Source organism: Rhinolophus sinicus, linkage group LG13 (genome assembly GCF_036562045.2).
Source record: "Rhinolophus sinicus isolate RSC01 linkage group LG13, ASM3656204v1, whole genome shotgun sequence".
Lineage (NCBI taxonomy): Eukaryota > Metazoa > Chordata > Mammalia > Chiroptera > Rhinolophidae > Rhinolophus > Rhinolophus sinicus.
In genome coordinates this window covers 24,786,789-24,810,491 of record NC_133762.1, presented here as the reverse complement: position 1 = coordinate 24,810,491, position 23,703 = coordinate 24,786,789, and the positions used below count along the sequence as shown (strand labels likewise).

Genomic DNA, 23,703 nt, shown 5'->3' with positions numbered 1-23,703 from the left:
CTGGCTCCTACATGGGTAACAAGACGTCTGTATATTATTAGCATTTTCCCTCTGCGAATAAGGTGTTTTGAAGCCAAACACTTCTTATGAAAGTCAGCAGAAGGCCAGCAGGATGGTTTCCTGGTACAGGAGATGCCTCAAAACTGGAGAGGCCAAAACTTCCTTGGTCATTTCCATTTCATGCCACTCTCCTGCTCAAGAACCCATCATGACTCCCTAGTACTGTACCCATGTGTGACCAAGCCCAGGCCATGTCTCTCTACCTGGCAGTGGAAGACCTCTCTGTTCCGGCCACGTCCTGCTCATCACCACGTTTCCCAGTGTTAAACAATCTCTACTTCAGCCAGGTTGGTTTGCTCTCTGACTCACCAGAGCCTCACAACTTCTGCCTGTAGAGAGTGTTTTACATTGTTCCACCACCTGAGAAATATGCCTTCCCCGAGAGGATTAAAAAACATGCATGCTCCCTTGAATCCACTACACCATACAGGAAAAAATAAATAGCATTAGCGAACATATGTTGAGCACTTACTATACCCCAAGTATTTCAGAAGTACTTAACATGCATGAGCTCTTAATCTCATGACCACCCTATGAGGTAGGACGGTCAACCTCATTATACAGATGAGGAAATCGTTGCCCAGAGAAGATAACTTGCCCAAGATGACACAGCTAGGAAGTAGCGGAGTTGGGTTTTCACAAGCAGACTGGCCCAAGACTATGAGCTCCTACCTAGCAGACAAAACGAATGTACAAGTTGTTCATGACTGAGTTACTTGTAATAGCACAGAGTTGGAAGCAGCCTAATGCCCAATAAAAGGGGAATGGTTAAATAAAGTACTGGACAACCATATGATACAATGCAATGGATCTATTTAAATGTCTGTGTTCCTAACCCCTCATTACACCACCTCTGCCCCTCAAACCCACTGTGACCGACCACATGTCTCTAAACCACTCCCTAACCCATGTATCCACCTCCAGCCCCCATTGCCACAGGCTTACTTAATACCTTTTTTAAAATTCTGCCTTTTATCGTGCTTTCAAAGTGTGATAAAGCAGTTCTCACGTCCTGGTCACAGGACCTACCCCAAGAGGAGGCTTTGTGTGAATTGGGAAGAAGCATCCCCTCCCCCAGACATTCTGCTTCCACCTGTCAGCAGGTGTCTTAGTAATATACAGATCGATGATGTCTCCAGTTTGAATGGCAGCCCCCACAGGAGACCCTTGTGCAGTGCACAACTCCTACAACTGGACAACCTGCCTATTATATTCTCAGGATCATCTGAAGGGCAATCAACAGAGACAAACATCAAAACCCTTTGAATTAACCTACTGAAATCAAGTCCGTTAGAAAAAAAAAAACGAAAACAAAACAAAAACTAGGTCTGGCATCTACAACTATCAAATAATTGCATAACCTAATATTTTTCTTACTTCTGATCATTTTCTCTTTACCACATCCTCATGGGCAAAACACATTACTAACAGTGAATGAAAAAATACACATGGCCTATAAACAAAAACATTAAACCTCTCAGAGCAAAGGAGTACAAGGTAAAAGGAAGTACTAATTCAGCATATCTTTTTCATTTAAAGAAAATGTCACTTCTGGAAAGGGGTGAAACCATTACAGACATGGTATTGGTGGAAGTTTCAATTTGTAGAGTAATTTAGGTGATTTAGCAATCTGTATTTAAAACCCTCAAAATGACCATCCAATATTCCACTGCTAGGAATAAACCCTAAGGAAAAAAGACACACATAGAGATTCGTGTGTAAAAGATTAATTAATTAATCCTAAACATAGGAGAAGATTAATCATAACACTATTTATAATAAAAATAGATCAGAGGGTAAGGGGAGTGGGGGGTGGGAGATGAGGGTAAGGCGGATCAAATATATGGTGATGGAAGAAGAACTGACTCTGGGTGGTGAACACACAATGGGATTTATAGATGATATAATACAGAATTGTACACCTGAGATCTATGTAATTTTACTAACAATTGTCACCCCAATAAATTTAAAAAATAAATTATTTTTTTTTAAAAAAAAGTGGAGGCAATAAAGGGATTACTTGGTTAAGAAAAAAAAAAAAAAATAGAAGTAGCCAGTGTTTATTGGCTTACAATGTACCTGGTGCTATTATAATTACTTGACATCTAGCAATTCATTGAACCTTGTGACAACCCTCTTATCGTCATTGTGTACACAAGGAAATGGAGGCATAGAAAAGTTAGGTAATTTGCCTAAGATCACAGAGCAAGCAAGTAGCAGGGCCAGATGTAAGCCCAGGATATCTAGGCCCAGAGCAGGCGCGCTTAATCACCATTCTGTTTGGCTCTCTTCTTGGTAACAGTAAACAGTTGAAAAAGTTTGCCTCTCTCTGCGTAAAAATAACTTAAAAAGTGGTGGGGTTGGGGCCAACCATATCATCCGATGAAGCAACCCAGCACCAGCTTAAACACAGCATGGCACATTTCCAGAATGGTGAGCTGTGTTGGCATCAGAATCAATGGAGACCTGGGAAACTTGTCATGGTGAGGACAAAGGGCCGAATAGGAAACTCTACACAATGGGATCTACCCCAAAATCAATGCTGCTGGGAACAAAAAGATGGTGGCTTTTGTATGGCACCAGTGGAACAACAAAGATCTCCAAGGGCCTCTGACCTGTGGTCTTCTCTGTGAATACGACTTTGGACTCGGCCGTGAAGTTCTGTCCCGTGAGAATCATCTGCTGGCCCCCGTAGACCAGGCAGCTGTCGACATCTTGTCTCTCCACCATGGGCAGCTCGTGGGCGGATCGTTGGGCTGTGGGCAAGAGGACAAGAAGTCACTGTAATGACGCTCGAAAGACGCTTTCTGATTTCACGGTGATGAAATATGACACCTTCCACCCACCTTTGTCATCTGTTATAATTGCAAAATGTGGAACCATCATCACCGACAACCTGACTCTGCAAACGTTATGTTCTTGTAAAAGTGCCCCAAGTCACTTGCATATGAATTTGCTCCTAACAACACATTTCGTTTTCATGAAACAAGGGACAGGTGCCTGTCCCCCTTGTAGAAAGGAAAGGCAAATGAGAATTGGACGTTTTATTTTTTATAAAAGGAGGGCAAACCAACTTTGCAGTGAGAGACTTCCTTTGCTACAGTATACTCTCCTTCTGCATTTGATGTCAGCAAACCCTTGAAGGGCTCATGCATGCTAAACTTTAGGACCTGGTTCAAGGGTTTAGACGCATTCTCTTTGGAATCCATTCGCCATTCTGGACACTGTCTTCCAGACCTCCAGGATGTGCCCCCATCACCTCTGACCTCATTTCCTAGAACTCCCCCTTGCTCACGCCACTCCAGCCATATTTCTAGAACATTCTTGCTGTCTCTCAAACACACTCAGCACACTCTCAGCTTTGAGCCTTGGCAGTCTCAAGTCCCTCTCTCTGGAAGGTTCTTCCCTGATTACCTGCATGGCTCCCTTCCTCACTTCTTATAGTTTCTACTCAGATGTCACCTCTTCAGACAGGCTTCTTACCTCTGCCCTCCTACCATCACCCCTGGCCGTTAAAACAGTGGTACCCAATCCCTGTCCATCCGCCTATCTGTCTGTTTTCCCCTCTCGTTCCTTTATTCTGTTTTATCCTGCTTTGTTTTTCTCCAAAGAACTTTCTACTTTCAGGTATACTGCATGCAGCTTTATGGTTTAGGTCTTTCTTTTCCCCCAACTAGAACGTAAGTCCCAGGAGGGAGGGGCTCTGCTTGGTGCTGCTGTAAATCCAGGGCCAAGGACAGGGCCTAGCACTTAGTAGGAGGTGTGTGGGATGGACAGATGGATGCGGGCAAATATAGATGTCTCAATATATCTTGACACACATATCTATCTATCTATCTCCTCATCTGTATCTATAATTACGAAAGATGGAAGAATAGGCAGGTCTACGCTGAGCACTTAACTGCAATGATATTCTTAAATGCTCAGAGAAACCTTCTGAGGAAGGAAGTAGTAAAATTATTCACATTTGACTGGGGAGAAAAATTAAAGGTAAGAGAAGTCAAGGTCACACTGTGGCCAAGGGTATGTGGCGAGGCTTCAATGTGAAAAAAAGCTGGTTCGTCCAGCTCTGGAGCCCTGTCCCTTAGCCACTGATTCTTTCCCACAGGAAAGACTAGAGACCCTCTCCCGTCACCTTCCCCAGGCAGGGTGAGAAACGGGCCCCAGCCAGCATGACCGACCCATCTGCTCAGGCCTTGCCCGGGCAGCATGGGCCAAGGAGGCCGGCCCTCCCCTCGGTGAGTCAGCCTGAGCTCCTGGCGTTCCTCCCAGAGCCCGAGAACTGGGCAGAGGGCCAGCCCTTCCTGTGCCAGGGGACTGCGGACCTCCCCACCCAGGAGCTGGGGCAGCAGCCGTGTGAGGCCTGAGGCCCAAACCCAGCCCTTCCCTCCTGGCTGACCTGGGCCTCCAGGTGGCAAGTAGTCCCCTCCATCTCCCCCAGAGCCACCTTGAAACCCACTCCTTCAGGAGCAACCAGGCACTTGGCAACATTTAAAGAGTCGGTTGGGGACCAGCCAGATGCTCCCAGACGCTTCACTTTGAAAGTGCAGCCCAGTGATTCATAGTGATCCCAACAGTCTCCCCATCCTCGCTCAGCCCAGGCTCTCTGTTCCCAGGGACCAGCCAGCCAGCACTCTTCCAGGGGGGCTGCCAGTGAAGAGTATATATTAAAAAGGCCTGTCCACAGAAGCTAATTTCTCCCACATGGGCTCAGTTATTAATCCTTTCTTTCAATATAGGAGTTCTGTATTACTTCCTGAGTGAGCTCCTACAAATGGAGGTTTATTAGCAGTAAAAATAGCAGCCCCATTGCCTGGAAAAGCAGGTCCCAGCTTTTAAGCTCTGCCTTTGATTGAGTTTGGGGGGTAGCTGGGGGCTTGTGGCCCCAGGGATGGGTGGGGAGCTGGTAAGAGCCATCCGTCCCATTTTGCAGGTGGAAAGCCTGAGTCATCGCTACTGGACAAGCTGGCCAAGGGCTCATGGCCAGCCAGGCTAGGGACTGCATGTAGCCATGCGCTCTCAGCGCTAGGTGGGAGGCTGGCCTGGCCGGAGGCTCTGTGAATCACAGTGCATTGCTGTGAACACGATTTGTCTATTTCCTAAAGCAACCTCACTGCTGCTCCCTTCAAAGCCTCACAGTTTTAAGCAACCAACTGATTCTCTCTACGCCAAATTTGCATTTCCCACCCCTTCTCCTTACTTGAAGGAAAACTATCTTTTTTTCATGAAAATTTCAAGAGAACAACATGAGCCCAGTTTGGCTTCCTGTAAGCTTTTATCTTGCGACTCAAAGTGTGGGCCAGAGTGTCAGCAGCACTGGGAACTGGTTAGAAATGCAGAACCCTGGGCCTCAGCCCGGACTTATTAGACCCAAATCTGCAGCTTAACAAGGAGCCCAGGTGACTCTTGTGTACTATCACGTTTGAGAAGCAATGCCCAGCTCTGGCTGCACATGGGACTCAGCTGGGGAGTTTGAAAAATGCTGATGCCCTCCCTCCCCCAGGACCTAATTCTAGAGCAGGGTTTCTCAACCCGGCACCACTGACATCTGTGCTGGATCATTCTGTGTTGAGGGGCCATCCTGTGCATCACTGGATGTTTAGCAGCATCTCTGGCCTCTACCCACTAGATGCCAGTAGCACCCCTCCCTGTGGACAACTAAAATTGCCTCTAGACATAGCTGGATGTCCCCCAGGGAGGAGGCAGCCAAAATCACCCCTGGTTGAGAACCACTGTTCTAGAGATTCTGACTTCAGTGGTGTGAGGCGAAGACCCCAGCATAGTTTTTTGTTCTAAACAATCCTTAGTGATTCCAGTGGGCCACCCCAGGTTTGACCTGAATGCCATCCCAGCAGGAGAATGCAGGACGCAAGAAGCCACAGGAAAATTCCTGGTTCACTGCTGCTTGAGCTCTGGGGTCAGAAAGCCATGATTTCAAGTCCTGCCTCTGCCACCTCCCTGCTGTGTGACCCCGGGCACGTCACTTCATCTCTCTGAGTCACAGATGCCTTCTCTGTAAAATCCTAACAGGTTGTCAGTGGGGGTAGGAGGAGAAAAGGTGAAGGGGACTAAGAAGTAAAAACCTCCAGTCCTTAAAAAAGAAAGAAAGAAAAGTCACAGGGATATAATGTACAACACAGGGAATTTAGTCCATAATATTATAATTTGTATAGTGGCAGATGGTTATTATATTTACTGTGGTGATCACATCAAAAAGAATATCCATGTCAAATCACTATGTTGTACATTTGATGTTGATATACTGTTGTATGTCAACTATAGTTTAAGAAAGAGGAAACAGTAATAATGGAAGGCAAAACATAGAATAATATTTTCATTGCGCTTAAGAAAAATAATCATCAACTGTGGACCCAAACAAAATACTTTTGGAGAATGAGTTTATAATAAAGATATCATACAGAAAAAGAAAATCCTAACGGTGCTTCTTCTCTTGGGTCTGCTACAAGCAGTACAGGGGACACCACATGTGAACATGCGGACGAGGTCAGTATATATTTGGTAAAACATCTAATATCAATAATGCCGACGTCTGTCAGTGGATGAATGGGGTCTCTCATACAAAAATATGACTCAGCTGTAACAGGGAGTAAAGCGCTCACACATGCTACAATGAGGATGAGCCTTGAAAACCCGATGCTGAGTGGCAGGAGCCAGACACATCTATGATATGATCCCATTTATATGAAATGTGCATAATAAGCAAATCCATGGAGACAGAAAGCAGACTGGTGGTTGCCAGGGGCTGGGGAGTGCTGGCTAATGGCATGGGGTTTCTTTTTGAGGTGATGAAAAAGTCCTGGAACTAGAGAGTGGTGGCATCTGCACGACATTGTGAATGTACTTAATGCCAGTGAAAGTGAATTGTACACTTTAAAGTGGTAGAAATGGTAAATTTCGTGTTACACGTATTTACAATTAAAATATATATAATGTATAAAATGTATATTATATATTATATATAATGTATAACATATATATTATATAATATATACCTAAGATAAGACAAAGATACTTAGCCAGTGCCATCACGTGGTAACCACTCCCGAAACCAGCCTTTACTATGTTAACTACTATCAGAAAGCTGCCTTCTTCCTCACTCATGATCAAAATGTTTTCTCATCTGTTATCTTTCTAAACCCTTAAAACAGAGACCTGGTGGAAAATCAAGGAAAACAAGATTCGTGCCATTTTACAGACAGAAGCACAGATGCTCAGAACTCAGCTTCACCGAGGGGCAGCTCCTGCCCAGCTGCCACTCAAGTCCCCCACAGGGCAATCCTTCAATCCTTGCATGGGGCTTCCCAGTTCTAAACCTCAGTTTTCCATATGAAAAGTGGGGCTGTTAACAGACCCATGTCACAGGTTGCATAAGGATTAAATGGGAGAATTCACCAAAAGTGTGTTTGGCTCAATAAATATGGGCCAGCAAGGTTAACCAGACTAAAAGCTGTAGTTTCCATGTGCTAGGCACTGGCTAAGTGTTGTCTTTTGTATTTCACCAAATATGTGCTCACGACATCCACACGTTTACACACAGCACTGCTCTCGTCACCGTCACCGTTGTCCTTGGTAGATCCCAAATCACAACACGGGTTTCCTGACCCTGATTACCGGCATTTCTCAAAGTGAGGTTCCCAGGCTGCCTATAGCCAAATCACCTGGTTAGGGGAGGCGCTTAATAAAAATTCAGACACCCAGGCAACACCCCTGACCCACTGCTCTCGAATCTCCTCTCTGGAGGCTGGATATTTGCATTTTAACAACCTTTCCAGGTGAGTTGTTACCCACATTTGTTTGAGAGCCAAGTTCCACACTTAAGAGGCCACCTGAGGACAAGGGGACCTCCTCCAGGGGAGGCCTTGGCATTCTCAGAGAGCCCAGAGGCAAAACAAACGAACCCAATTAGCCTCTGAAAGAGGAACTGAGCACCGGCAAAGGGCAACCAAAATTACCCTCCTGGGGTCCACTTCCCTCTCTCTCTCTCTCTCTCTCTGATGCAACCTCTCACACCTCTGGCTGCTAATTGGGGTGACACCATCCAGGACCTATGGGAAGGGTCTCAGGAAGCCACGGGGCCTCACAGGCCTGCCCCACCTCCCCCTCAGCCCCCACTAGCTCCCATTCAGCTTTTCAACCATCAGAGATTCCAGACCATTCACCCCATGTACCCCGCCGTGTTCTGAGTCAGAGGCCGCCATTTTAAAGCCATCCTGAGGGCGTGTGTCTCGCCTGTGGGGAAGTCTAGACCCTCTGCTCCAGCTTAAGCTTTGAGGTGGCCCTCGCCAAGAGACTTCCCCAGGCTTCCCTCCTGCCCCCGGATTCTGGCACGTCATAAAGTGACTTGGGGCTCCTGTGTTTTATGAGCTCTGAATCAACAGGGTGCTGTTGGTTTAACCAGTTTGGGTGTTTACTCTCACTGGCAACAGTGTCTGATGAGGAATAGCGACAAAGGCTCCACGAGGGAAATGCACACCAGCACGGGGTCCTTCAGGTTGGGCTGAGTCGGCCTGGAAATGGGACATTACTGCCTGTCTGCAATTCACCGTCATAGGAGTGCGTGGCCAAGAATTACCATCTACCCAAGAGCCTCAGGAGAGAGGCCAGAGAGGCTGCTCAGGGAAGTTCGTTTATGCAGAGTGGGTGGGTTCTGCTAATAACAGAAGAATAATTGCAGTTGCCATAGAGACTGCCTGGAATTCCAGGCACTTCACATATACATTTTTGTTTATGTTATAAAACACACACGTGATGTGGTAATTCAGGGTGGTGCGTAAAAGTGTGGAGACTGCCATGTAACTGCCCAAGTTCAAAGTCCCGCTCAGTGACATCCTAGCTTTGGGACATTAGGCAAATCTCTTAATCTCTCTGTGCCTCTATTTTCTCATCTATAAAATGGGAAGAATTGTTGTTCCAACCTCACAGCGCTGTTTGCAGATTAAATGAACTAATGTATGGGGAGGGTGTGGCACTTTGTCAGGGCTCAGTGAATGTTAGTTACCTTTGTTTTTATTGCTAAACTTTAGGAGGTCACAAAGCAGAATTTATTCCCATTTTGGAGTTGAGGGCGCTGAGTCTCCCCGAGGAGAAGGGATACGTCTGAGAGCTCACTGCTCAGTCAGGCCGACAGGTGGGATTTGAACCCAGACTATGAGATTCCACTATCCAAGGGGGCCGTTTTTAATACAACAGAAAAGGACCCAGTGGGAAAGCCACCGGCCAGTCCAGACAAGAAGGGTCTTCCCGTCGGTCTCATTCTGGCTCAAGCACTGCCCACCCCTGGCCAGCTGCTATAAACCATCTTGTCTCTTCATCAGGCCCAGTGTCCCTGGCTGTAAGCCCAGAATACGGCGCTGACTCAGGCCTCGCCTGGGAGGGGCCACGAGCAGGGCCAGCAGACAGGCCCATTAGGCCATTAGGCCCCTCAGCCCCGCCCTGGCCATTCTGTGGGTCTTCCCTGGAAGTGGGAGAGTGGGACCGAAGAACCCAATTCTCCGAGCATGGGGTTCACCTCTGTGAGGGCGCTGTCAACATTTACACAGGGGTCTGTGGTGCATAAGAGCCCCCACTAGCTCTGGACTTCATGGCCTCAGCCTCCTTGTGGGAAATGGGGCAGTAACACCTACCCTGACAGACTGGCCTATCACCTCATCCAATCCACTCAGCATTGGTCCCTAGCAGGAGCTACTATTGCTCTCTCCTGTTCAGAGAATTGCTATACCATTCCCGGCAGCCCCTTCAGAACATTCCCACAGATCTCCACACGACAAGACCCTTCCTGAGGGCTCCACGAATCCTCATTTGACTGATGAGCTTCCTGGTCACTGGGGGACCCAGGCAGCCTGGACAGAGAACAGGACCTGGGCTAACCCCCAGCTCTCTGCCCTGTCTCTTACCAGCTAAGTGACTGTAGCAAACCACTTAACCCTCCTGCATCTCCACCCACTAAAATGTAAGCTCTGGGTGGGCAGCATTTTCATGCCTCACTCACTGGTACAAGTCAGTGCTCAATAAATATTTCTGAATAAATGAATGAATGAATGAGTGAATGAATGAAATATTTAAGATGAGTCTTCTGAGACTATGATGATGATGGAACTAATTAATGGAACAGCGGAAGCACACCACACATCATCAGTAAAGGATAGATTTGCCTCCTCCACCCCTGCAGAACTAGCCCAGTAAAGGGCATAACCATATGATCAGGTAACCATATCAACCAGCGAAGAAGCCACCCTAATCCTGGGCTCTCCCAAACTCAACGTTCCTGCAATCACCACACAGCCAACCCACCACACGGGCCAGGTTCCATCTCAGCAGCAGGCCGTGCTGCTGGCTGCCAGCTCACCTGAAACAATTGGTGTTTGTTAAACTCCCACACCTGCCTACTGCTGCCTGGGCTGCGGTCTCTAGCAAGTGACAAGAGTGGCAGCCAGAGGTATGTAAAGTCTGCCTTGCAGCGCTACGGGGAGGGCTGCAAGCAGGAAAGTATGAGACACACCACAAGAGGGGCACTGGGGTTATTCTATTGTGATGAGATAGGCACTATTACTATCCCCATTGTACAGATAAGGAATCTGAGGCACAGAGTGTTAAATAACTTCCCCAGGACTAAACAGCTAGTAAGTGACAGAAGCAGAATTTGAACCCAGGCCCACACTAATAACCACCATTCTATACTGCTTCTCCCCATTATGGCGGTTTCTGCTATTTCTGAAATGTGGCTTTGTAGTGCTTAAAAGCCACCTTGGAGAATAAGGGTGGACAAAGGCCTGGCCTACCTGCCCTCTGCCCAATGCCCAAATTTCACTCAAGATTTCCTGTTACAGGTTCCTAAGGGAGACAATCTATTGCTGTGTGGGAGGAGGAAGCATACAGCTTTCTGGGGGTTGCTGAGCTGGTTTCCGGTGTACATGATGTCACCCTTTGGGGTTCCAGCCCAATTTAATCTGTCACTCATGAAGTAGCTGAAACTTGGTGTCCTGAGATCCTGCAGAATGTGGATCTCACAGCTGCCTTGGCCCCTAACTAGTTGTGTGACCACAGGCAATTTATTTGCCTTCTCTGTGTTTCACTTTTCCCATCAATAAAATGGGAACAGACACTGAAATAATTCAACAGCCATACAAAGTGCTTAACACACACTGGGTGATTCCCAATTGTTCATTTCCCTGTGCTGCTTCCCTGTTCTGCCCTTCTCATCTCCTTTTTCCCTTCATCTGGTCTTTGAGTATTTATTAGCATCTACTATATGCCAAGCACTATTCTAAATGAGTTTTAAAATATAAATCACATCATGTCAGTCCCCTCCTTAGAACTCAAGGCCTCCCAAAACTCAAGGTACCAAGAAGCCACATTTCACTTAGAATAAAACCCAGTCTCCAGCTTCCTCTCAGACCTCACCGTTTACCCCTCTCCCTAACCCTGTTCCCTCCACACAACGTCCCTGGCTGCCTTTCTGTTCTCTGAAGACCCCAAACTTATCTCTGCCTCAGGACCTTTGCACTTGCTCTATCCTTCAGCTTGGCCACGGTTACCCATCACTCGGGTCCTGGTCTCTCAGGGAGGTCTACCCTGATCAGCATGACTAAGATTGCTGCTCCCCCACTTCCCTAGTTACCAACACATTGTCCTTGTTATTTTCATCACGACACGTAGCTCTGTTTGAAATGATCTCTGCTCGACTGTTTACTGTGGGTTTTCCCCACTAGAACGTGACTCCATGAGCCTTGGGACTGTTCTGTTCGTTGCTGTGTCTCCAGGGCCTAGAGCAGTTTACAATGTACTCCAAATAGATTTTTTAATTGAAAGAATGAACATTAAGAAGCCCACAAGAATTACGTGGGTCATTTTGGCTTCCGGCAGGAGCAGACGGACAAGATCAGCCTCTCAGATTTATGAAGCAAAGTGCTTTCAATATGCCAGTCCGGTTTCACTAAGGATTGTCATAAAACAGTACGGCATGACCACCCACCTCCCAAGCTGACCTAGGAGAGTGAAGTGAAGGAATAAAGCAAAGATGGTGAGGGAGGAACAGAGTCTTAGGTTTTCTAAGCTCTTGCTTTCAGAAAAAAAGCACATAAAACAATGGAATTCCCATGTGAAAATCAATTGACCCTACCTCACACCATACCCCCAAATTAATCTGAGATGGAGTCTATCCCCTAAAAGCTAGAATCAAAAAGCTTCTAGAAGAAAACATAAGAGAATATCTTTGCTACCTTCAGATAGGCAGAGATTTCTTGGGGAAATGCAGAGTACTAATCCCGAAAGAAAAGAAAATGATAAGTTAGACTTCCTCAAAATAAAATATTGATGCTCATAAGACACAATTAAGAAAATTAATAAGCAAGCCACCACCTGGGGAAAATGTTTATAATTCATATATCAGACAAAGGACTCATGTCCAGAATACATGAAGAACTGCTGCATTATTAACAATAAAAACAGGAGTCACACAACAGAAAATGGGCAAAAACTTTGAACAGACACTTCGCCAAAGAAGACATACAGATAGCCAACAAGTGCACCAATCAGGTCTCAGCAACATTAATCATTTGGGAAATGCAAATTATGCAAATTATGCCTTATGCACAATGAGATACCATTTAGCATGCACTAGAATGGTTGCCATTAAAAAGACTACCAAGGGGCCACCAGTTAGCTCAGTTGGTTAGAGCGCGTTGCTCTTAGCAAGGTTGCCAGTTGGATCCCCACATGGGCCACTGTGTGCTGCACCCTCCACAACTAGTTTGAAACAACTACTTGACTTGGAGCTGATGGGTCCTGGAAAAACACACTTAAAATAAATGAAAATTAAAAAAAAAAAAAAGAGACTACCAAAACCAAGTACTGGTGAGGACATAGAGCTAGTGGGACTCCCATACACTCCTGCAGGGAGTGAAAATACAAAAACTGAAACATACACTTTCCCTATGACCCAGCAATTCTATTTCCAGGTATTTACCTAAGAGAAATGAAAACGCTTTCCACAAAAGGCCTTGAAGCAGACTGTTCACAGCAGGCTTATCCATAAAATTCAATCCCCAGAAACAACCCAAATGTCCATCAATGGTACATAAACAATTGTTATATTATTACAATCGAATACTGTTCTGAAATAAAAAGGAATGAATTACCGAGTCACGTGGTAGCAGCGAGGGATTGCAAAGACACTGGACTGAGCAAAATCAGCCAGACACTAGAGAGTACGTACTGTATAATTCCATTATATGGAGTTTTAGACCAGGGAAAGCTAACCTATGTTGACAGAAATCAGGACAGTGGTGGCCTGTGTGTGGGGAGAGAATGGGGAGGAGGCACGGGCCAAGGGGTACAAGGAACTTTCAGGGGTGAAGGAAACGCTGCGTATCTTGCTTTTAAGTGTTTACACAGCTACATACATTTGTCCAAAACCACTGAACTGAACGAAGACTTACAGCCTGTGCCACTTATTGTATCTTAATTATCCCTCAGTAAAACATATTGATATCAAGAGATTTAAAAGAACATGTGAGAAATCCATTTTCTAGTCCACGCCCCATTCCCAACCCCCAATTCCTGCAAAATGAGCAAAGTGAATTTACATGCTGTGCTCTGAGCGGACATGGCTTGGTGGAAAATTGCTTCAGGTGTTTTCTGAAATGCAGTGAATGGAGAGGCCCCTTTGCAGGGCAGGGAGAAAACCCGTGGGAAGGTTCTCACAGGACAAGGCATCTGCACAAATGGACGTCTCCATCCCATCTCATTGCTGCATCTCTCTCCCACCGGGCAGGCTGGAGATGCGTGTTTCCATTTTTTTTGACAAATATTTTAGAGACAGTTACTATGTGCCAGGGCCTGGCTAACCCCTGGCGGTCTGGTTCCCACCCTGACAGAAGAGAGACTGACAAGGAAACTGGGACATCAGAACACAAAGAGGGGACCCCTGAATCCTGTGGGTCAGGGCAAGCTTCTTCCTCGAGGGGCCATCTTTACAGAGGCATCAGATGAGGAGGAGTAAACCAAGTGATAGAAGGAGGGGTGGGGCAGACAGGGGAGACGAAGTCAGCCGGTCTTCAACTTGGCTGCAAATCAGAATCCCTAGGGGAACCTCTGAAGGTCTCCATGCCCAGACCAACCAATCAATCAAGCTCAGTAGGATGTGGGCATCGTGTTTCTTTTCATAACTCCCCAAGTGATTTCAACGTGCATCCACGTTTGAGAACCAGTGTTCTGGATGGAGATGATGCCACAGGCAAAAGCCTATGAGAGAGAGAGCCCGGTGGCTTTGGGAACGGAGGAGCAGAGAGGAAAGTCAAGAAAGGTCACTGAGGAGGTGGAATGGGTGCAGGGCCCCGGCCCAAACTGCTGTCCACCCAGAACCTCAGAATGTGAGCTCATTTATAAACAGGGTCTTGAAGATGTAAACAAGTAAGGATGGAGATGCAATCCTCCTGGATTAGGGTGGGCCCCAAATCCAATGAGAGTGTCCTTAGAAGAGACAGAAGAGGACACACAGAGAAGGTCCCGTGAAGAAAGGGGCAGATGCGTCTACAAGACCAGGGACGTCCAGCCACCACCAGCAGCTCAGAGAGAGGCCTGGGACAAACTCTCCCTCAGAGCCTCCAGAAGGAACCAACCCTGCTGACACCTTGACGTGGGGCTTCTGGCCTCTAGGTCTGTGAGAGAGTACATTTCTGTTGTTTTAAGCCTCCCAGTTGGTGGTAATTGGTTACACCAGCCCTGGGAAACTCATCCAAGAGGGAAGCAAGGGCTCAGCTATCACCAGGAACGTGGAGTTGAAGCTGAGAGCACTGATGAGCCCAGGGGAGAAGGAAGCCTGTCCCAATTCAAGGGAACAGGATGAGGAAAGGCCCACAGCTGCGATCCGTGGGTAGGTTTGTTCTTAAAGATAAGGGTAGGCCCTTCTGCCTTCTCCCATGTCCTCAGAGGAGTAGGAGGCACGTTTATCTGCCTGGAGTGGGAAGGGGGTGGGGACGGCACGCAGACCTTTGAAGACTGGTTCAAAATAGTCCATGCTGAGAATCCGGGAGGCAACTAAAAGCATCTCTTTGGTGATACTGAAGATGCAGTGGAAACATTAGAGATATATGAGGGGCCCATCTGTGCTAAGGTGAGATTTGACCTCTGGCATCCTGGCTTGTAAATACAAGGTGTGATCAAGCAATACGGTAAATGTTTAAATTACAAAAAAAAAAAAAAATTACAGTAAAAACCACATTGTCATTAATCCCCCTCAAAATACTCCCCCCTTGCTTCAAACGCACTTATCCCATCGTTCTTACCACTTTCTGAAGCAGTTCTGGAAGTCCTCTTTCGTGGGTGTCTTTAGTTGTACGGTCGTGGCTGCCTCTGTGCCCTGAATTAATTCAAAACATTTACCTTTCGTGGTCATTTTGACTTTGGAGAAGAGCCAGGAGTTGCACGGTGCCAGATCCGGTGAATACGGTGGATGAGGACACACCATAATGCTTTTATTTGACAGATATTGGCGTACCAGAAGTGATGTGTGACACAGAGCATTTTCATGATGGAGGATGAAGTAAAGACACTCAGGAAATAGGACTTCCAGAACTGCTTCAGAAAGTGGCAGGAATGATGGGATAAGTGTGTTTGAAGCGAGGGGGAGTATTTTGAGGGGGGTTAATGGCAATGTGTTTTTTACTGTAACAAATTTTTTTAAATTTAAACTCATCATATCTTTTGATCACACCTTGTACATACAAAGGAATGCACATTTCTAGCAAAGAAGTTCACCTCCCAGAGAATGGCCTCCAGTAGTTTGTTCAAGTTTTTTCTGCTAGAATCTGAGAACGTATCCTTGATCCCTAAGACATTACATAAAAGGCACCTCCAAAATAAATCAGTTAGTCTTGCAAATAAGTACCAGCCCAAAGTGTTTTTCTTACTAACTCACCCTCCCCAAGGGCTCTATACTAAGTCAATTAGTCAATAAATAGTTCTTGTACACATACTGTGTCAATACATGTTATTGTCAATACACTGACAGTACTAATTGTCAATAAATATTTATTGAATATCTCTCTAAGGATCATACAGTAAGTCAATTAGTCAATAAATATTTATGGAACTACCGGGTCTAGGAAATTACAACAAAGAAGGAAATAAAAATGGCAGAAGATTCTGGGTGAGAGGGAGAGTAGCCAACTGGTCGCTCAATTTGGTATTGCAAGAAAGAGTAGTGTTATAGAAACCAGAAGAAGGTATTTCACGGAATAAGAAAGCTGGAGTTGGTGCTGCCGGTACCTACCAAGTAAAAATGAGTGAATCACTTTACCAAGAAAGTTTCAGTTTCCTTATCTCTCAAAATAAGGTAGTTGAATCAGCCAAAAACTTTCTTAAAAAAGAGAAAGAAAGAAAAAACCTGTGCTCGAGGTTCAAACAACTTCATAATGCCCAAAAGACGTTGCTGGAGGTTGCAGGCTGACCCTTCAAGTCTCAGATTGACATGAGGTAAGTTGACCTGAGGGACCCAAAGATGCAAAGGAGCTTTACCGCCTGTGTGTGGTCCCTCCTGAGGCCTCCTATTCCCCACCTTTGCTACAAACCACAGCTTCATCCTGGAGAGTGAGTCACTTGCCAGAAAGGGGAGACCTTATCGTCTCAAAACCCCCTAAATCACAAAGGAAGAGCCCCAGTTTCCTTCCCAAAACATCTTGAGATGTTAAAAAAAAAACCAAGATGAGGGTGGGGCCGCCACCATGACTAGCAGCAGTCAGGGGGCAGGGGTGGGGGTCTACTGCGTAGAGAAGTGGAATTGCAATGTTTCTGAGATGTTTGCCAACACTTGCCTTCCTTTGTGGCCTGCTGTTGGGTCTTTCTCTTCTAACATCAAAGCACAAACTCACCACCACATTCAGCCTGACCCCATCGTAACTCACAAGGCTGGCAGAAATCAGAGGGCTCTGTCATCTGTTTCCAAAAGCCAACCAAGACCAGGTTCTGGCTTCTCTCCCAAAGAGGGTCCACTCTCTCTCCTTGTTGGCTTCTAATCCTGAGGGCCAGTCTTTCTCAATCCTTTCTGCATAAGATATTCATGCTTTCCCTTTACTCACTAGTGTCCGTTTATTCATCAAAGCCACGTGCAGATTTTATCTGATCCAGAGTATTCTGAATTTGTTGCTGCTTTTCAAAAATCAGGAGACTTTGGTTTATCTTAAAAAAATCAGAAGATTTGGCCCCTTTAAGTCTACATTCCCACATGGAAATACTAGCTGGAGTGAAGTAACGACAGCCCACTGAGATAGGGAATGTGCCTTCCTGGAGCCACTCTCTACCACTCCCCATGGCTGCCCACCCAGCCCACTGCATTCATTTCCACGACCTCCCTGGCCTCTGTAGGCAGCTGATTTTGTGACTTCTAGTTATGGCAAAATGTCTAGTAAAAAGGGGGAAAAAAATTCTGAAATATAATTGAATACAGAACATGAGCGTAACAACATAAAACAACATGCTTAGAAGAAGGAGACTAAAAATATAATATCGACAGCTTTGGTTAACAGAACAATGTTTCCTTTTTCACGTCTTTATGCTTTTAAAAAATGATTTCTCAACTATCACAAACTGAGCAGACAATAAGCTTTGTCCCGTCTAATTGCAAAACCAACAGCAGAACTTGAGAAAAGTAACTAAAAGTGAGCTCAAAGCCGCTGCTTCTTTCAAAGCCTGGTCGAAAGGCAGACCTTGGCCACCACATAGTGGATTCTGAAAACCTTCTGCATCTTTGTTTGGGTATCTCTATTTCCACCAGACTGTAAGCTCATTGAAGACAGAGAAAATGTCTTGCTCATCTGCAGACCTCCGGCACAGCACCGACACTGAGCAGATTGCCAGTAGACACTCAGGGATGGGCTGAGGGAGAAGAGGGAGCACGGCTTCTGTGTGCCAAAGCTCCTGTTCGTATCCCAGCCCTGCCCCTTTCTGGCTGTGTTACCCAACCCCTCACCCCTCTCCCTCCTCTTCTGTAAAATGGGCACTGTGACACCGGCTATTGCCAAGGATTGCTGTGAATATTCAGTGAGCTATTATTGCATGCTGAGCGCTTAGCACGGCTCAATAAGCAAGAGCCACTGTGATATTATTGTTACTCTTACTGAAAGAAAAGAGGAGGAAAAGAAAAAAGGGAAACGATGTACCGTGAACTCACTCCAACTACACCTACCGTTTTTAGAACCAGAACAACAGTCAGACATTTCCAATCTTCTAAACAAAGCTGTAGGCTACTCATTAGCTGTATTATTTTTTAATTTCCTGTTGGGCCACAAAACTCTCCAGCAATAAATAAAAGCAGAGAGAAACCCTTACATGTGCTCTGTCCCTGGCCTCTTTGGTCATCTGGGCCCCACTGGGGGTCCTCTTGGGTCCTGAGTATTCTCACTGGGTACCTTGCCTGGGGTGGGAAGTCATGCACAGCCCACTTTCCAAAGACCGAACCTGCCCAGAACCCAACTTACAGCACTCGATGGGGTTAGATGCAGTTTGCAAGGACACGATTCTTCCGCTGGACTCTGGAATGTGCACCCGGAAAACCAGCCTCACTCGCGTGTTCTTCCTGCCGATGTCCGTCTCTCCTTTCCGCAGCTCAATGTCTGCATTTCTAAGCTTCAGGATTCCCGCACAGTCAATGCTGCCAGAAGGTTGAAAACCCCATTTACAACCGAGCATCTCAGTGAGCAGGAAAGATCACCCACAAAACCACCTTAGTTAGGGAGGCAAAATAATTCTGCAGCCAGCCAAGGCATGAAATTGCAATATACTGATAAAGTATTTCAGCCTGGAATTTACACCAAGAGGGGAATAAAACACAAAGGAATTAGAGAAATTCCCCAGGGGAAATTACTTCTCTAGGGAGATTTTTTTCATGTCAACTTTTCTATTCTCAAAAGTATCTGAAAAACTCAAGTTGGCAAAAATTGCATCTGGACTATTTACTAGATAAGAATCGTGTATCAACACTGAGCACCTTGAATTTGATAAATGCGCTGGGGTGATGTAAGAACACATTCTTGTTCTTAGGAAATGCACACGGAAGTATTTAAAAGTCAAAAGGGGGGTGGCCAGATGGCTCAGTTGGTTAGAGCCGAGCTCTCAACAAGGAGCGGGCTGCTAGTTCAATTCCCGCATGGGATAGTGGGCTGCGCCCCCTGCAACTAAAGCTTGAAAACAGCGACTGGACTTGGAGCTGAGCTGTGCCCTCCACAGCTAGACTGAAGGACAACGACTTTGAGCTGATGGGTCCTGGAGAAACACAATATTCCTCAATAAAATTTATTTTTAAAAAAAAAGTCAAAAGGCATGATGTCTGCAACTAACTCTCAAATGGTTCAGGAAAAGATTGAGAGAGGGTGAGAAAGGGAGTGTTAATGCAAATGTGAAAAATGTTAACAATTGGCAAATCTGAGTGAACAGTACACAGGAGTTCTCTGTATGATTCTTGCAGTTTTTCTGTAACTTTGAGATTATTTTCTAATACAAAGTTTTTTAAACTCCAATGCATGGGTGTCATGATTCCCAAATTTTAGCTATATGCAAATTCCTTTGTGAATTTTGACCTATCTGCATCACTATTTAATAATTTTCTTTAGGTCAAATAAAATTTTTAAATTAAGTAAATTTAGTCTCATCCCAAACAACGTAATCCAAAGATGCATAAGTATTCTTCCTCCCAATACACATGAAAAATATCTAGATATAGAACTTTCAAAATAGAAACTTCTAAAACAGAAATTTCTATGAGTCTATCACAGCTTGGAACCACCATCCATGGCGGCTTCCATCAACTCCATAGGTCCCTTCTCCCAAATCCCTGCCACTTGGCCCCATAAAGACCCACTGGCCTCAGCCGCAGCCCTTACGTTGCTCTCATGTTGTTTTTTGGCTCCAGTGGGATCTCTAGGACTTTGGTGTTGCCCACGATCTTCTCATAGCTGGTGGTGGTAACCGTTTTTCCTGTGATCCGGTGTACCTGGTAGAAGGCGTGGGGTTTAAGAATCCGCTCGTCGGCTGTCCCAATGAAGATCTGAAGCCCCAAGGGCTTGTTTTCCATGTAGCCATGGAGCTGGGGGAGGGAAGAGAAAAAATAAAATCAAATGATTACACCACCATTGACATGCAGGGTATGGCAGCTATAGTCCAACAAACAAAAAGGTCAGAGAAACTCTTGGGCAGCAGAAAGAACACAGAATTGTGGCACTGTCTGGAAGAATGGAGAATTGGAAGCAACCTTGATGTCCAACCAGAAGGGACTGCTTCAATAAATTACAGGAATCTTTTCTAAATTAGAAGATTAAGCAGCCATACAAAGAATGTGATAGATCAGAACTGCATTTATGGAGACACTGTGCTTAATTGGCAGTCCAGGGTTTGGGGGTAGAGTGGTGTTGCATGGTAGGGAGGACAGAAAATAATCAGAAGAGATAAACCAGAGCTTTTGACCATGGTTGGCCTGGGAAGATCCAAAGAAAGAAATTCTACTTTTTACATATATTCCAATTAACAGGTTTGATTTTTGTAATTTAAAAAAAGAATGAGCAAGGCAAAAGTACCACCATCTAAGTCAAAAGAAAAAATTTAAGACTAGAAGAAAATATGTGCAATATATAACAGGCAAAGGATTAGTATACAGAATATATAAAGAATGCCTACAAGTAAATAAGTAAAGGACAATATCCCCTAGTCATCATATTTAAAATTGAGTCCCACCCCACCAATGGCTCTCCTATCTCCTTTTCCTTTTTATTATCCAGTCTAATATACTATATATTTACTCAGTTCCTTTGGTTTAGGTCTTTCCCTACACCTAGACTATTACCTCTTTGAGGGCTGGGCTGTTTATTTAACTTGCCACAAAATCCCTAGCACCTAGGATAATGCTGGGTACATGGTAGACAGTATAGCACATATTTACTGAATGAATAAAACGACCCAACAGGAAAAGATGAGCAAGAGATTTGAACGAGTAATTCACAGAAAAATAAATTGCCATTAGCATAGAAAAGATGTTCAAAAAGTAAGGGAGAGATCTGTGAATGGATCCAGAAAAATCTAAGACATAGTGTTGGAAGAGAAAAGCAATTTGTACAAAAATATGGATAGTGTGATAACTACTTATTTTTAAAACGCTGAATGTTTTCAATCCATCCATTTATATACATGCAAATGCAACAGGAAAAGGTGTAGAAGGATGCGCTCCAAACTGACCACAACGTGATCACTTCTAGGGATAGAAGAGAAGATCACGATTGAGAAGGTGGTCAGAGAACTTTACATTTATTCACAATGTTTTAGGGAGGAAGTATTTCTGGAAACGTGTGAAATTTAACATTGTGAAAATACAGATTGTGAAAATGTGTATACACATTTTAAGAAAGGAAAAAACTATTAAAATTGTAATACTCAATATATACCGATAACAAAAGACAAATACAAGCCACGTTTGACTTCTGCAATTACAAGAGGTGCTCAAAGTGGTTCCCATCAGCGTCCAGACACTTCTGATGACGCTGAACTACTGCTTGAGCAACGCTGACCAAAGCATCCACTTGTATACATTTTTCTGGCACCCCCGGTATATAACAAAAGGAAAACGGTGTATTGAACTGAGAGTTTTGAGCTGAAGAAGGGTTCCTGTCTTGCCACTCCCCAGCTGAGAAATGCTGGGCAGATCATTTAATCCTTCCTTGCCTCTGTTCCTTTCTCTGAAAATTGAGAGGAGCTATGACAAGTGACAACTGAGATCCCACCCTTCCATAATGTTCTACAAAATTTCAATAGGCTCTCCAGTCGACTGCCAAAAAACAAAGGTTCCAGGGCAATACATGATTACACATGATCCAGAGTTGTGCTATCCAATACAGTAAATAATACAAAATGGGAAACTGAAAATTCAGTTTTTTCAGTTGCACTAGCCATATTTCAATTGCTCAACAGCCACAAAAGGCTAGAGGCGACCATAAGGGTCAGCACAGACACAGAATATTTCCATTTTTGAGAAAAGTTCTATCAGACAATGCCAGTCTAGACAGACAAAGTTTTCTCATACCCTTCTAAAAAACGATACAGAGAGACCGGCTATGTAGAAGTGGAGCAGAGTCAGATGACAACCTTTTGCATAATCTGCCAGGCCGACACCCACAATATTTACATGTGTGTCTGATACACACCCAAGATTAACCCGAGGGCAAAGATGGAAATCGAAGTCAGAGCCTCTTATCTTTCTCCCCCATGCCAACTGAAGAACAGGGTTCTGTGCTTGGTGACAAAAATCTAAGGAAGAAGGGCAGTGCTGAGAAGAGGTGTTGTTTTTGCCTTGCATTTGGACCCAAGATAAATATATTTCCTCATCTTACCTCCTGGATTTATCAGGAAGTGGTAAACAGAGCATCACACGGTATAGGGAAGAAAAGTAGGGAGGATAGATAGTACGCCCTGATGGTCTGAGGCGCCTTCCTCATCCCAATCCCAGGAGAGCAGAAATTGCAGTCTGAGCGCATCCATGGTAAACACCCAGGGAACACCTGCAGATAAAACCTGTCACGTTCCTCACCGCTCTACCTCAATCCAGCTACTTCTGTCCCCTCCCCTGCTGGCATAGCTAGTCCAAGCCACCATTGCCTTGCCCCGGAGTGGCCGCCACTGCCCTCTAACTGGCCTCTTGCTGGTCTTTCACAAAACAGCCCAATGATGTTTTAAAAATGCAAATGAGACCCAGACACTCGCCTGCTTACAACCCTCCAAAGACTTCCTGTGGCCTTAGAATAAAATTGAAACTGGGTGCCATGATCTATGAGGCTTCCACCAGCCCAGCCTCTGCCTTCTTCTCCTTCCACCCCATTGGACACCAGCCATCCTTCTGTTCCTGGAACACACCAGGCTCTTCCTGACCTCAGGGCCTTTGCACAGCCGTCTTCTCAGCCTGCAATATTCTCCCACCAGTACATTTAGTTCTCAGATCTTCACATCTTTCCCGAACCACATTATTTACATAAAGCCAGTTGTGGAGCCAGCTCTTTCAGCCTTACAAGAGCCAACTGTTAAATTTTTAGGAATTTTAAGACCCAGTTGACGTCACTTCGGTAGCTTGAAATCAGCCACCGTGGGGATATTTACACCACATCAATTGACAAATGCTACAGATTGGGGTCTCTTTCTTCTGGAGAACTGGATGTTTAATATTCACTAGCATAGCGCTGAAATAGTTGCTTTATTACCAGCTGAAATTTTCTCATTAGTTGCTTCTTAGCATCTCCCTCTCCCACCTGAACATGAGTTCCATGGTAGTAGGAACCTTGTTATTTGTTCAGTGTGATCAATAAATGTGTTGAATAAATGATCACCATCAACAACAATGCAGCACTCCCCTTAGGCCAGGCACTACCAATGTCTAACCTGTATCACAACTCTATGTAGGGAGGACCCATTTTATAGACGAGGAAACTGAGGCTTGCCAAGGTCAGGCAACTTGTCCCAGTCAACACTGTTAGTAGAGGGAGGGCAGAGCAAGGATGTGAACTCCGGGCCATCGGGCTCTCAGTCCACTCCCTTATCTGACACATTGCCCATGGCCCTGGTATTGGGTGGATTCACAGCTGCTCTCTGATCTAT

General features: G+C 45.2%; 1 protein-coding gene across 6 annotated transcripts in view; it reads right to left on the bottom strand.

Annotated features, from left to right (window-relative positions):
- Positions 1-23,703, bottom strand: part of NFATC2 (nuclear factor of activated T cells 2) — a 151,923-nt gene that overhangs the window by 60,276 nt on the left and 67,944 nt on the right. For all 6 annotated transcript variants that reach the window (XM_074317415.1, XM_019726080.2, XM_019726081.2 and 3 more), the window contains exons 4-6: positions 19,956-20,158; positions 18,555-18,727; positions 2,676-2,816 (exon numbers count right to left, since the gene is read on the bottom strand). In XM_074317415.1, the coding sequence (XP_074173516.1) occupies positions 2,676-2,816; positions 18,555-18,727; positions 19,956-20,158 (517 nt within the window). The remainder of the gene's footprint in view (positions 1-2,675; positions 2,817-18,554; positions 18,728-19,955; positions 20,159-23,703) is intronic.